Source organism: Dendrobates tinctorius, unplaced genomic scaffold (assembly GCF_039654945.1).
Source record: "Dendrobates tinctorius isolate UK_male_01 unplaced genomic scaffold, ASM3965494v1 ptg000062l, whole genome shotgun sequence".
Lineage (NCBI taxonomy): Eukaryota > Metazoa > Chordata > Amphibia > Anura > Dendrobatidae > Dendrobates > Dendrobates tinctorius.
The window spans coordinates 17513005-17527438 of record NW_027361730.1 but is presented as its reverse complement, the minus strand read 5'-3'; the positions used below and the strand labels follow the sequence as shown (position 1 = coordinate 17527438).

Sequence of the window (14434 nt, the reverse complement as noted above, 5' to 3'; positions counted from 1 at the left end):
CTGTATAGGCAGCCTCAATAGTAAAAAGTTTGTCACTGTAGTCAAACACTATGTTTGACGAGTGTGACCAACCTGTCAATCAGTTCTCCAAGCGATGCTGCAGATCACTTGGAAAACGCTAGCATTCTGCAAGCAAATTACATTTGCAAATCGCAAGTTTTTCAGCGGGAAAATCGCGGGAATTTAAAATGCGATTTTCCCGCGGAAGTTACCGCGGGAATTCCGCAACGTGTGCACATAGCCTAAAGATTGAAAGCTAAAAAGGTTATGGCTCTCAGAAAACATCCACAAAAACAGAAAAAAAAGTTGACCACCAAAATTAAGACGTCAATTTTATTGCACATTAAAAAGCCTAAAAACAAATCCAAAAAATGATGGCAGAACTGCTGTTTTCCCCTCTATTTCAGTATAGGATATGGTAAATTAAGCAGACAAGCAAAGCCTCATATCGCTAAAATAGAAAAATAAAGTTATGACCCTTGTAATATACAGTTGTGGCCAAAAGTATTGACACCCCTGCAATTCTGTCAGATAATACTCAGTTTCTTCCTGAAAATGATTGCAAACAAATTCTTTGGTATTATCTTCATTTAATTTATCTTAAAATGAAAAAACACAAAAGGGAATGAAGCAAAAAAGCAAAATATTGATCATTTCACACAAAGCTCCAAAAATGGGCCAGACAAATGTATTGGCACCCTCAGCCTAATACTTGGTTGCACAACCTTAAGCCAAAATAACTGCGACCAACCGCTTCCGGTAACCATCAATGAGTTTCTTACAATGCTCTGCTGGAGTTTTAGACCATTCTTCTTTGGCAAACTGCTCCAGGTCCCGGATATTTGAAGGGTGCCTTCTCCAAACTGCCATTTTAAGATCTCTCCACAGGTATTCTATGGGATTCAGGTCTGGACTCATTGCTGGCCACCTTAGAAGTCTCCAGTGCTTTCTCTCAAACCATTTTCTAGTGCTTTTTGAAGTGTGTTTTGGGTCATTGTCCTGCTGGAAGACCCATGACCTCTGAGGAAGACCCAGCTTTCTCACACTGGGCCCTACATTATGCTGCAAGATTTGTTGGTAGTCTTCAGACTTCATAATGCCATGCACACGGTCAAGCAGTCCAGTGCCAGAGGCAGCAAAGCAACCCCAAAACATCAGGGAACCTCCGCCATGTTTGACTGTAGGGACCGTGTTCTTTTCTTTGAATGCCTCCTTTTTTCTCCTGTAAACTCTACGTTGATGCCTTTGCCCAAAAAGCTCTACTTTTGTCTCATCTGACCAGAGAACATTCTACCAAAACGTTTTAGGCTTTTTCAGGTAAGTTTTGGCAAACTCCAGCCTGGCTTTTTTATGTCTCGGGGTAAGAAGTGGGGTCTTCCTGGGTCTCCTACCTTACAGTCCCTTTTCATTCAGATGCCGACGGATAGTACGGGTTGACACTGTTGCACCCTCGGACTGCAGGGCAGCTTGAACTTGTTTGGATGTTAGTCGAGGTTCTTTAGCCAACATCCGCACAATCTTGCGTAGAAATCTCTTGTCAATTTTTCTTTTCCGTCCACATCTAGGGAGGTTAGCCACAGTGCCATGGGCTTTAAACTTCTTGATGACACTGTGCACGGTAGACACAGGAACATTCTGGTCTTTGGAGATGGACTTGTAGCCTTGAGATTCCTCACAATTTGGTTTCTCAAGTCCTCAGACAGTTCTTTGGTCTTCTTTCTTTTCTCCATGCTCAATGTGGTACATACAAGGACACAGGACAGAGGTTGAGTCAACTTTAATCCATGTCAACTGGCTGCAAGTGTGATTTAGTTATTGCCAACACCTGCTAGGTGCCACAGGTAAGTTACAGGTGCTGTTAATTACACAAATTAGAGAAGCATCACATGATTTTTCGAACAGTGCCAATACTTTTGTCCACCCTCTTATGTTTGGTGTGGAATTATATCCAATTTGGCTTTAGGACAATTCTTTGTGTTTTTTCATTTAAGACAAATTAAATGAAAATAATAATACCAAAGAATTCGTGTTTGCAATCATTTTCAGGAAGAAACTGAGTATTATCTGACAAAATTGCAGGGGTGTCAATACTTTTGGCCACAACTGTAGGTATGAAAAAAAATTAGGAACAAAAACTAAAGCTTGCTGCAGCGAGCAGGGTTTAATATAAGTAACTGTAGAGAGATAAGAGACCGCTTCTCTGCACAGAGGTCACACAGATCAGGCCGACTCAAACATCAATGGAGAAGTTCAATCAGACACATTCTACCAAGCCCACAAGAAGGTCCCCGAACACATGATCAAACAGTGATTTCATGCATTACTTGGCACCCACTCAAGTTTTTTCAGTGTAAAGGCCCAGTCTCACATAACGAGATCGTTAAAACGTCACAGGTTTTGTGACACAACAGTGACCTCGCTACGTGTGACACATAGCGGCGACCGCCCCCCCCGGCTGGATATCGCCGATCGTGCTCGAATGTCCTAGGCCATTTTTTGATTGTTGGCATCTCGCTGGCCAGCATGCATCGCTGTGTTTGACGCCATAACAACGACAAGCGACCTTGTTGGTGACCCAGAACTCAGGGACGCAGGCGTGAGTCATCAGAATAGCTGCTGTGTGACAAGGTACCAACGACCACCGAGGTCGTTATACGGATCACCGTATCGTTGCTGCGTCATTGTATAGATCTGCCTGTTTGACAGCTTACTAGCGACGTAACAGCGATCCTTACCAGGTTGTATCGTTGTCGGGATTGCTGAAGCGTCGCTATGTGTAACGGGATCCTAAGATGTGGGCATGCTCAGCACTCAAGAGGTGCAAAAGCTTGAATAGAGTGAGCCCCTAATAAGGCAAAGCTAGGGGTAGTCCTCATCAGGCAATCATTGTGAAAAACTGCTATAGCCATGGCATTCTCATGTGCACAGCAATTATACACTGTGTTACAAATTATTATGCAAAAAAATATTTCCTCATTCTCTAAATTACCTATATGAATTGCAGTCATTGTTGTTTTCCAGTCATCTAATATTCTAGTATAATTGCAATGTTTTTGAACAAACTGCCTATGAGAACAGTATATTTTTAAAAATAAGAAACTCAAAATGCATGTTCCAAATTATTATGCACAGCAGAGTTTTCAACCTTTTTATTTTGAACAAAAAAAGGTCAATTGTGAAATTATTAGCATTATCAGCTTATTACAAAATGAAATCAAAGTTTTCAAGTCAAAACTTTATTCTAGGTGATGTTACATTTGCACATAGGACCCCTTGTTGGAAAGAAGCTTCTGAACTCTCTCGTCCATTGAATTTGTCAGTTTTTGGATGGTTTGTGCTTCAATTGTTTTGCATGTGGACAGAATACCCTCCCAGAGCTGTTGCCTAGATGTGAACTGCCTCCCGCCATCATAGACACTCCTTTTGATGATGCTCCAGAGGTTCTCAATGGGGTTGAGGTCAGGGGAAGATGGTGGCCACACCATAAGTTTGTCCTCTTTTATGCCCATAGCCGCCAGAGATGCAGATGTGTTATTTGCAGCATGAGACGGTGTATTATCATGCATGAAAATGATCTTGCTGCGGAAAGCACGGTTCTTCCTCTTGAACCATGGCAGGAAGTGCTGTTTTAGAAACTCCACATAGATTATGGAGTTTCATCTTTACCCCTTCAGGGATCCTAAAGGGGCCGACAATCTCTCTCCCCATGATTCCAGCCCAAAACATTACGCCACCTCCTCCTTGTTGGCGCCTTAGCCGTGATTTCATGGGGTGTCCATCAACCAGCCATCCTCCACTCCATCCATCAGGACCATCGAGCGTTGCACGGCACTCATCAGTGAACAAAACAGTTTGGAAGTCAGTCTTCATGTATCGTTTGGACCACTGGAGCCGTTTCTGCTTGTGTGCAGTGGATAGAGGTGGTCGACAGGATGGCTTACGCACAGCTGCAAACCTCTGAAGGACCCTGCATCTTGTTGTTTGGGGGACGTTGGAGGCACCAGTAGCTTCAAAAACTTGTCTGCTGCTATGACAAGGCATTTTTGCAGCTGCTCTTTTAACCTGACGCAATTGCCTGTTGGAAAGAGTCCTCAATTTTTCCTTATCAGCACGCACACGTGTGTGCTGGGAATCAGCTACATACTTCTTGATTGTGCGATGATCACGATGAAGTGTCTTAGCAATGTTGATTGTAGTCATGCCTTGACCTAAATACTCCACAATTTGTTGCTTCTCGGCAGCTGACATCCTTTTTCTTTCCCATTTTGGCAAAAAAATGTAGGCTGCTTAATAATGTGGAACAGCCTTCTTAAGTAGTCTTGCCTTTATTTGGACACACCTGCCAAACTAATTTGCACAGGTATCTGCAATTGCTTTCAGTGATATAAAGAGCCCTGACACACATCACCATCAATGAGTTTAAATGACAAACAAAATAATTCTAGCCTTATCACTCCTAAACTCTTTTTGCATAATAATTTGGAACATAGTTTAAAAGGGGTTCTCCAACCAGTACAAAGCAGATTACAGAGAGGGGGGGGGGAATTGCCGACCTAGGAGATGAATATACTGAAAACTCCTACTTCCATCTCCAGGACTTCTCTTGTGCTGCTCTAGTTCTCTGTAAAGAACTACCACAATCCGGTTAATTCCCAGTATCACCAATTCCCTATAAGGGTATGTTTCCACGTTCAGGAAACTGCAGCGCTTTGGACGCAGCACATGCCCGCTCCGCCCAAAGCGCTGCCAGCTTAGTACAAGCGGTGATTCTACATGTGATCATTGAATACATCCGGAATCACCGTGTCCTATACATTAGACTGTGCTGTTTATCTTGCGGAGACTGAGCATCTCAATAAGAAATAGACATGCTGCGGTTTATAAAGACACGCCGCATGCGTGTATACGTGGGTCTGTCACCTGCGTCTTTGAACGCATATTGGAGATGGGATTTCATAAAATCCCCTCCACTATTCTGTAACATCTGGACCCAGCGGATTAGACGCTGCGGCTGTATGCAGCGTCCAATCCGCAGCAAATACTGACCGTGGAAACTTACCCTAAACATTTCTTTAGGCTAGCCTAACCATTCCATGTTCTCTGTGCCAAGCACTCAGTTGCACTTTGTATCTATACCTGTACAGGTAATGGTCTGTGACTGTTTCATGCAGATTTCAATGCCGCTAGTGACCCATTTATTATACTGGTATACTATACACAACAGGCACTTAATTTTTCCCTTTTGCATTTGCCCCTATTTCCTTATTGTGAGCAGGGCTCTCACTCCTCTTGTCATTCGTGCAATTATGTGCTATGTAATGTCTTTATAGTCTGTACAAACCCCCTCTAATGTAGAGTGCTGCGGAATATGTTGGCGCTATATAAATAAATTCATCATTGAGTATAATGCATCTCTAGACCCCTGTAAACCCCTGGCTCATTAATGAGGGGGTTGCCTAGTAGTAGATGATACTTAACACTTGTGGGCATGCTCAAACACAAGACTGGAGGACACATGGCAACTAAAGATGGAAATGCACTAAATGAAAGTCAGGCAAAGACACTGATCTGTGAGGAATCGGGCAATAATCTAATGTCTATGGATCCAGATTAGTGTTCGATAGTGATAATCAGGAATGCTGGACCCAACAGGCCAAGTCTCTTGTTTATGCTGCAATCAGGAGAAATAGTTGCCCGTGTGTGCATGTTCTAAAGTAAAGGGGAATCACTGACATACCACAGAGTCAGGCAAGATTAAGTACCCCGCCAGCCCCCACACGTCAGGGCGGCCGGGTAAAGTACCCCGCCAGCCCCCACACGTCAGGGCGGCCGGGTAAAGTACCCCGCCAGCCCCCACACGTCAGGGCGGCCGGGTAAAGTACCCCGCCAGCCCCCACACGTCAGGGCGGCCGGGTAAAGTACCCCGCCAGCCCCCACACGTCAGGGCGGCCGGGTAAAGTACCCCGCCAGCCCCCACACGTCAGGGCGGCCGGGTAAAGTACCCCGCCAGCCCCCACACGTCAGGGCGGCCGGGTAAAGTACCCCGCCAGCCCCCACACGTCAGGGCGGCCGGGTAAAGTACCCCGCCAGCCCCCACACGTCAGGGCGGCCGGGTAAAGTACCCCGCCAGCCCCCACACGTCAGGGCGGCCGGGTAAAGTACCCTGCCAGCCCCCACACGTCAGGGCGGCCGGGTAAAGTACCCTGCCAGCCCCCACACATCAGGATGGCCGTTGGGCAAACTTTTAGCAGTTCTCCGATTCTACTCAGTTGATAAATAGTGCAGAATACAAAGTTATGGAAACATGAGCGTGATCTGCGATGACGGATCAGTCAGAGCATTGAAGCTGCTCAGCGACAACCGTGGAACTATGGAGCCTTCTCAATAATGGAGTGGACATTCCCCGCGCCGCCCTCGGTCACTCATGGGGTTTCTAGGTCAGGCCCGATTCTCAGATCACTATTAAAAAACAGTGGAGACTTGTGACCAGAAGGCAACAAGGGGGGACGCCATCCCCTATAACCCCTACCTGTGGCTGGGTCCTCAGGACGAGGAGGTGGCCACAATCCCCCCTAATATGGGCTGGTGCTGGACTTATAAGGGGCACAGACATCATGTGGGAAACTCCAGGCAACTCTGCTGACCACCTGATGCTAATGGAGGCGCTAGAGGAGCCGTTGTGCCCCCGCCCGTCACCCAGAGCTGGCACCGAGCAGCCGGTAGCCCCGCCGCCGTACACACCGTGATGTTGCAGTGGATGGTCAGGGCGCCCCCGGTGCTCTGGATGAACACACAGTGCAGCTCGTCCAGTCTCCAGCTGATGATCCGGAATCTTTCGTGCTCTTTACCGAAGATAGACTCAAGGAGTCGCAGCTCGGCCTTCAGCCCAGACACCGACATCTTGGCCTCATTTCCGCCCGGCGGAGGCCCGAGGAGACAGCGGGGTCATGCCCGGGGCCCGAGCTCTCCGCCCGGCCTGTACGAAAGATGGCGGCGGCCTGTCTTTGTATGCGGAGCGACGCCACCGAGGGCCACGGAGCGCGATGCTTCCGGCGCAGTGACGTCAGAGACGGAGCTACCGAAAGGAAGCACCCTTGCGCACTATTGATAAAGCTTTACTGTGTGTGCGCATGCGTGGTGAGGGCGCAGGAAGTACTGGGGACGGAGTTTGGGAAGGCAGGCCTAGTGGCGGGGGTTGTCCAGTCAGGCGGCGCTGAGTGCTGCACGCTGCTCTCAGTCAGTGCTGCTCAGCCCCAGTGCAGACACGTACAGTTACCTGTGCGGAATTACTGGAGGTCTGCACTCCGCCCTATAGGTGGCTGCAGGAACATGGCCCTATATTCCTCACGTGTTAGCCGGTGCAGGCAGTTCTGTTCCTCCTACGTCGATAACTGGCAGTTTTCTGCTCTGTGGCCACAAGTTTTGCAAAATGGATCGTCTGTCCCCATATTAATGATTATTTTAGGACCGACGCCTCGGAAAATGGGGGCAAAGACCCACCTCAGTACGTGCGCCTAATTCCGCGAGCCCCAAGCACGGCCGCATGGCTGTCACTTGATCGCCATGCTGTCACCACAACTGACGAGGGCTTCGGGCTTGATTTTTTTTGTGGCGCCATTTTGGACAGTGCTAAAGTTGGTTTCTTAGTTGCAATTTGTCTTTACAGGTTTTATAATGAGCGAAAATGTTCACATTTAAAAAATGCAATGCAGGCCAATGCGCTGAGGGGAACACGCATGACCGCACCTACAAAACATGTACAAGCGGCGCAGAAATGGACATCAGATGGGTGTAACTAAGGGTTAAATTACTTTAGGCCACTGATCTCTGCAAACACACAGAAACGGTTGCCTCACATCAAATTTAGACTGTTCCAAACGGGTTCTGGGCATAAGCGATGATTAAAGGGTTAAATTATTTTGGGCTATTTAGCTCACATGACCTGACCACAGACAAAAGGATGTCCTGCATCGCATTCAGGTCACTCCAGGCAGGCCCAAGTGGCTTGGGCATAAGAACTGGCTTCAAAATGGGCAGACAGTTTTCACATATTTGAATAAGTAACTTATTTAAAGAATTAAATGACTTTGGGTCAAACATACAGATAGGAGGAATGCCCTGCATCAGATTCAGTTTACTTCAGGCTGGCCCAAATGGGTTCTGGGTATTAAAGCTGGCATCAGAATCGGGAGACTGACACTTTTGGTGCCTTTTGGGAAACTGATCTCAAGTCACCACACAGAATCGGATGCCCTACGTAAAATTCAATTCACTTTTAAGCCGGCCCAAGCATGTTCTGGGCAAAAGAGCTGGCATCAAAGTGGGCAGACAGCAAACTTTAAAGGCTTAAATGACTTTGGGTCACTGATCTTAGCAGACACACATCAAAATCAGTTGATCGTATGCTGGCCCAAAGGTTTTCTGAGCATAAAAGCCGCCATCGAAGTGGGCAAACACAATTTCCACAGATTCAATCAAGTAACTTGGCTTTAAAGGGTTAAATTACTTTAGATCACTAGCGTCACCAGCTCACATATAGCGATGCCCTGCTTCAAATTCAGTTATTTTGTTATTTATTATGCTTTGCTTATATAGCGCTATCTTATTCCGCAGCACTTTACATACATTATTTATCAACACGGTCCCAGATGGGGCTCACAATCTAAATTCCCTATCAGTTTGTCTTTATAGTGTGGGAGGAAACTGGAGAACCCAGAGGAAACCCACGAAAACAAAAGGAGACTAGAAACTCCTTGCCGATGTTATCCTTGGTGGGATTTGACCCCAGCGCTGCAAGGCTGCAGTGCTAACCACTGGGCCACCATGCTGCCCAGTCCACTTCAGACTGGCACAGAAGAGTTCCTGGCATTACAACAGACGTCAAAATGTGTAAGTAAACACTATGTAATGATTTAAATAATGCATTTTTTTTAAGAGTTTTTTTTTTTTTTTGAAACATGGATGTCAGACTGCCAGGAGAAAAATAGTTATGACTTACATCAAATTCCAGTTCATTTCAAGCCCACCCAAACAGGTTCTGGGCATAAAACTAGCATCAAAGTGGGCATATGGGCATTAGCGATAAATGCACATCTATGTTTATATATGTTTTGGCATAGTGTATATATAATAAAGTATATATTTAGCAATGCACAGTTTACATATATATATAGAGAAAGACAATACAGTATGAGTATGAGTTGTCATACTGACTAATGGACATATTGATGTCTGCCATGCTGTCATAATGTGGAAATAGCTGCCTACAGACAGCGTCGGACTGGAGCACCTAGGGCCCACCAGAGAAAATCATTCTTGTGGCACACTATGTAACTACATAGAAATAAATACAAGACCATAAATTGTGTGGTAAAACATGCTAATATCAGGGTATAATATATGGTAGTACACATCTTAATTATGTAGCAGTGGTTAGAGTAGCTCCCTCATAGAATATAATACGGGGCTGTATTATATTCTATGAGGGAGCTACTCTAACCACTGCTACATAATTAAGATGGGGGCTCCCCATAGAATATAATGCAACCCCCTCATAAGGTATAATGCAGCCCCCCATAGAATATACTGTAGCCCCCTCATATAGTATAATGTAGCCCCACACAATATAATGCAGCCCCCCCCACACAGTATAATGCAGCCCCGTCACAGGGTATAATGCAGCCCCCTTATATAGTATAATGCAGCCCCCATCATTGCCTTCTCCACCACCACCCCATCATTGCCTTCTCCACCACCATCCCCATCATTGCCCATTCCAACACCTCCATCATTGCTTCCCCCACCATCATCATTGTCCTTTTCACCACAACCGTCATTGCCTTCTCCCCCACCACCCCATCATTGCCCATTCCATCACCAACATCATTGCCTCCTCCTCCACCACTCCCATCGTCCTTTCCATCACCACCAACATTGCCTTTTCCCCCACCACTGCTCTCTCCATCGCCCACATCGTTGCCCTCTCCAGTACACACACACACACGCGCAGAGCACCACACCATATATATATATATATATATATACACACGCATGCAGACAGACAGACACATAGCACCACTTACCTCCTCATGTTCCCAGCAGCCGCACAACGTCCCGGCATCTTCTTCGTCGCCGGCAGCTTTCTCTCTGAAACAGCCGCGCACTGAATAATGATGTCATCCAGCTGCGCTGCTATGTCAGACAGGAAGCGCCGGGCACGAAGCAGGTCAGCATCGGATCCCTGCCTACAGGAGAAAATAGCAGTGGAGCGAAGCTGCGGGGATCGCCTGCCGATTGCGCCCAGTGTTAGCCGCCCTGCAGGGGCCCATCTTAGAGGCCCCGATGCAGTTGTATCGGCTTTACATGCGGTATGTCTGCTCCTGCGGGCAGTGTAGCCTCAGCCTGCGGCTAACACTGCCCGCTATTAAAGTGAAATCAATATTCACTCCTGTCCACGCCGCCCATGGGAGCGTGGGGAAGCGTGAATATTAATTTCTCTTTAGCAGCGGGGACAGTCTCCTGTCTCCAGCTGCTGCTCTGCTGGCACCGGGCGGGCCCCCTTGACTCACGGACCCCATAGAAGGTGGGTGTGCTGCTATTAGTGACACGCCAGTGGCTGGGGGCCCCTGGAGCAGCGGGGGCCCTAGGCAGTTGCCGGCCCTGTATTCCAGCTGTTAATAATGTCATTTTGGCTGTAATTTTTGGGTAGTTACCATAACTTATGGACATGAATGACATAGAAATACACGTACGCCACATATCTTTATTTACAGGGCACCAGCACAATGCAGTGCACCATGTGTTTTATATGTGGAGTTACCTATACCAGTGCCTCTACTATTAGGGGACTCTACAAACACCTAGTAAAGGCTGTGCTCCATGTGCTCATATTGCCTACATGTATAAGTGTAATGGGGGTCTGATAACTGGGTGGACTTTCACTATGAAGTGTGTTTAAAGCTGCAGTGTTTGTGTCTTTATCAGATCTGTGACTAAATCTTTTTTGGATTCACAGTTTTTCCTATGGATTCTATAGAAGAGGATATACAGGATGGCAGCGAGCCGCAGATCTCTGGGGGTCAGCAGGTTCATTATAATCGGACCTCTTATCCTATTCTCCATCACTGATGAGTGATAAGTGGACACTCATTAAATTCTGTTTTCTTTAGGACGTTTACCTCCAATAGGACTGTGTCTTTGGACCTGGACACTTCTCATGTGAGATTACTTCTTAAAGGGAACCTGTCAGCAGGATTGTGCACAGTAAACTACAGTCAGTGTCACGTGGGCACCGTTATACTGATTAAAATTATACCTTGGTTGATGAAATCCATCTTGTGGTTGTTGTTTAATCTTTATTTTCAGTTTTGAGTTAATGATTTGCCAGTGCTCCGGGGCGGCCTGTGGGTGTGTGTGTGGGGGTTCTTCATGCGGTGCTCTGCTTATCTGTTGTCACGACACAGCTGTCGGGTGATCCGGGGCTCCATCCCTGACCCTACCACAAGTGGGCGCCCTAGCTCGCTCTATTCCTCAGGATACTTCTGAAGGTGAAGATGCCGTAGCCTCCACACTTTCCTTATGCACCAACCCAACAAACAAGACTACACAAACAATGGTTAACAGAAAACTCCAGGCATACAAAATTTTCACTCACATATAACAGAAGAATGCATCGGGGAGTGGAGGATGGGGATTAAACAAAAGTAGAGAAGGAAAGGGAATTACCACACTTACAAACTAAGCAACAATCAGAGAAAACTCCTCCAACACTCCTCCTATGAACGCTTCTTCCTCCTGAAGCAATGCAACAAATGCTTGCTCTGACATGGATTTGCATCAGAGCCCATATTATAAAGGGGAAAGGAGTGGCTAACTGGGCTGGGAGCTCAGAGTTTTCCAATGTGGCAGATTAACCCCTGTTCTGCCAAAATGAATAAACACCATTAAAATGAAGGAGAAGTGCTACTTCTCAGCGCCGGAGTAGGAGCAATCAGACGCTGTGGTCTTCTGACTCCACACTGTCGCGGTAAGCCCGTGACAGCTATTTATTCTGAAGACTGCTGAGAGGTCACTGATCCTTCAGTGACCTGCCCTTTAGTTTACATAATGAATATTATATGTATCTTGGGAAAAAAAACCTTCTGCAGGCAGGTGTCGGCGGGGGCACCTGAGCTGCAGCCTGATTGCATATGTAACTAATTAGATACACATTTGTTTGATGTAATCCTGAAATTCCTAAAAAAATAAAAATCCGTTTGAAAATGGTGCTGGTTGTGCTTGTGCAGTAGCAGCTATCGGTGATCCAATAACTGCTACTGTGCAGGCGGCACCATCTTGCTAAAGAGCAAAAAAAAAATTCCTCCAAGATGGCGCCGGCAGCGCCTGCGCAATAGCAGCTATCAGTGATCGCTATTTCAGTTTTGCTTCACTTTCAATGTATGTACTGTTGTGAATTGTCTTGCTCGGAATTCTGAGCTGAAGCTCCCTCTGCTCCCTCTGTTGGTTACTGAGAGTATTGGAGCTGGCCAAGTTGATGGAAGTTCCCCACCTGACGACGATAGTTGGCAACTTGGGATTACTGGCTGGGAGCATATAATTGAGCTGGCTGCTCTTGGAGGTTGCTGGTGATTTCCTCCTTGTGCATTTGGAGTTCTTTTTTCCCCTGCCTGATCTGCATGGTTCAGTTAAGTGATTCTTTTGCTAATGCTTTGCCTCTAATCTGGTTGTGCCTTTTTTTTTGCTTTCTGCTTTGTTGCTAGGGTTCAGCGTGTTAGCTGCTGGGGGCAGCGCTGGGCCCTGGTTCATATGTTACAGCTTGTTCAGTTCCCTGTTATGTTAGTATCTTTTTGCTTTGCTTCCAGTTTATACCAGAGTGCTGATCTAGCGGGGGTGAGGTCGTGTGGCCTCAGGTTTTTTGTTTATCAGAAGTGTTGGACTTTTTAGGGTTTTGTGCGTGATTGCAGACAGTATCTTTTCTGTCCTGTCCTGTCTAGACAGCTTGGGCCCCACCGTTTGCTCAGTCAGTTCTCTGCCTGTATTTGTGTCTCATCTTGTCTCACCGACAATATATGTTTGGGGGCTGTCTATTCCTTTTGGGATCTTCTCCGGGGCAGTTTAGATTTCACCTTTTTGTCTTTAGGCTTAGTTAGTTCTCTGGCTGTGACGAAGCGTCTAGGGCATCGTAGGAACGCTCCACGGCTACTGCTAGTTATGTTGATAGGATCAGGGGTCTGCAATCCGCTTAGTTACCAACCTCTCTGGTCTTCTGGTGGCTTAGCCTGTTCCTTACATCCTCCTCGGTGACCCATTCATAACAATATACTCACCACAAAATAGAAATTGCAGCACCAGAATGTAAATGTTGACTTATAAAAATCACAGGATCAGTAGACATTTTAATGATATGCAAATCATGAAAAAATGTAGAAAATTTTCAAAACATCTTGATTTGTTTAGTATTGAGTATGAACACTATGAGAAGAAATACAATTTAGCCATCTAATCAGGGAAAGGATGTGCCATGACTTCCTCCATGTGTCTGCTATTTGTGTTTTCCAGGCTATTTAGCCTGCTCTCTGCCTTCACTTAGTGCCAGTTGTAGATCTGTTCTCTATGTACCTGTATTTGATCTTTGATGCCTGACCTTAGATCTTGTCTTTGACTATTTGTTAGCCTTACCCTTTTGTCTTAATCTGCTACCTTCCCGGAATTCTGACATCGGACTGTTACCTGACTACACCTTTGCCTTATAGCTTTGTTTATGATAGACTCTCTTGGTATCTGACCCCGGATCTCTTGACTACCGAGCCTCATGTCTTGTTCGTGAGTAGTGACTAGCTTCACAGTTCTGAAATGCTGAATGTACTTAGGCACGCAAATCATCAAGATCGCTTGCTTACAGCTCACTTTGCAATTGTCGACCAATAACTTCACAGATGTGCTCGATGGGAGACAAGTTCAGAGACGCTGCAGGCCATGGTGGCACATTTAGGTCACACAGGCTGGTCATGGCAGTAAGAGCACTTGTCATGAAACCAGTGCTGGGTTGACCGGCACTTCTGGGGTTAATGTTTTGATCTCAGTGCAGATTCTTACCTGCACACCTGGGACCTATTATGGTGGCCTCTCATTGGTTCTGGGAAAGCTTCTTATAGCCTCAGGAAGCTCCCATCCCCCGTCAGTTATACTTTCGCCCTTGGCATTGTGTGGTGACCCGTGAGTGTGTTTGGGCTGCGTTCTGGTTGCTTGATTCTCTGTGTACGACTCGGTCTGTTCTCTGGATATTGCTTTGGATTCTGCTTGGTACCTTCTATGTCTGTTTGGTTTTGACTTCTGCTTGGCCCTGACTATCCGTTCTGGCTCATCCCTGGTACTTTACTGATATCTCTGTGTATGACCTCCGTTTCGCCTGACTCTGAGTATTTCTGTATAGTGT

General features: G+C 46.4%; 1 protein-coding gene across 2 annotated transcripts in view; it reads right to left on the bottom strand.

The window, feature by feature from the left end:
- Positions 1 to 7064, bottom strand: part of UBE2Q2 (ubiquitin conjugating enzyme E2 Q2) — a 64022-nt gene extending 56958 nt beyond the window's left edge. Inside the window, exon 1 of one of the 2 annotated variants that reach the window (XM_073579340.1) lies at positions 6742 to 7064. In XM_073579340.1, coding sequence (XP_073435441.1) covers positions 6742 to 6900 — 159 coding nt within the window. In that variant the 5' untranslated portion in view covers positions 6901 to 7064. The remainder of the gene's footprint in view (positions 1 to 6741) is intronic. The other variant, XM_073579339.1, reaches the window with a different exon arrangement.
- Positions 7065 to 14434: the final 7370 nt, after the last annotated feature.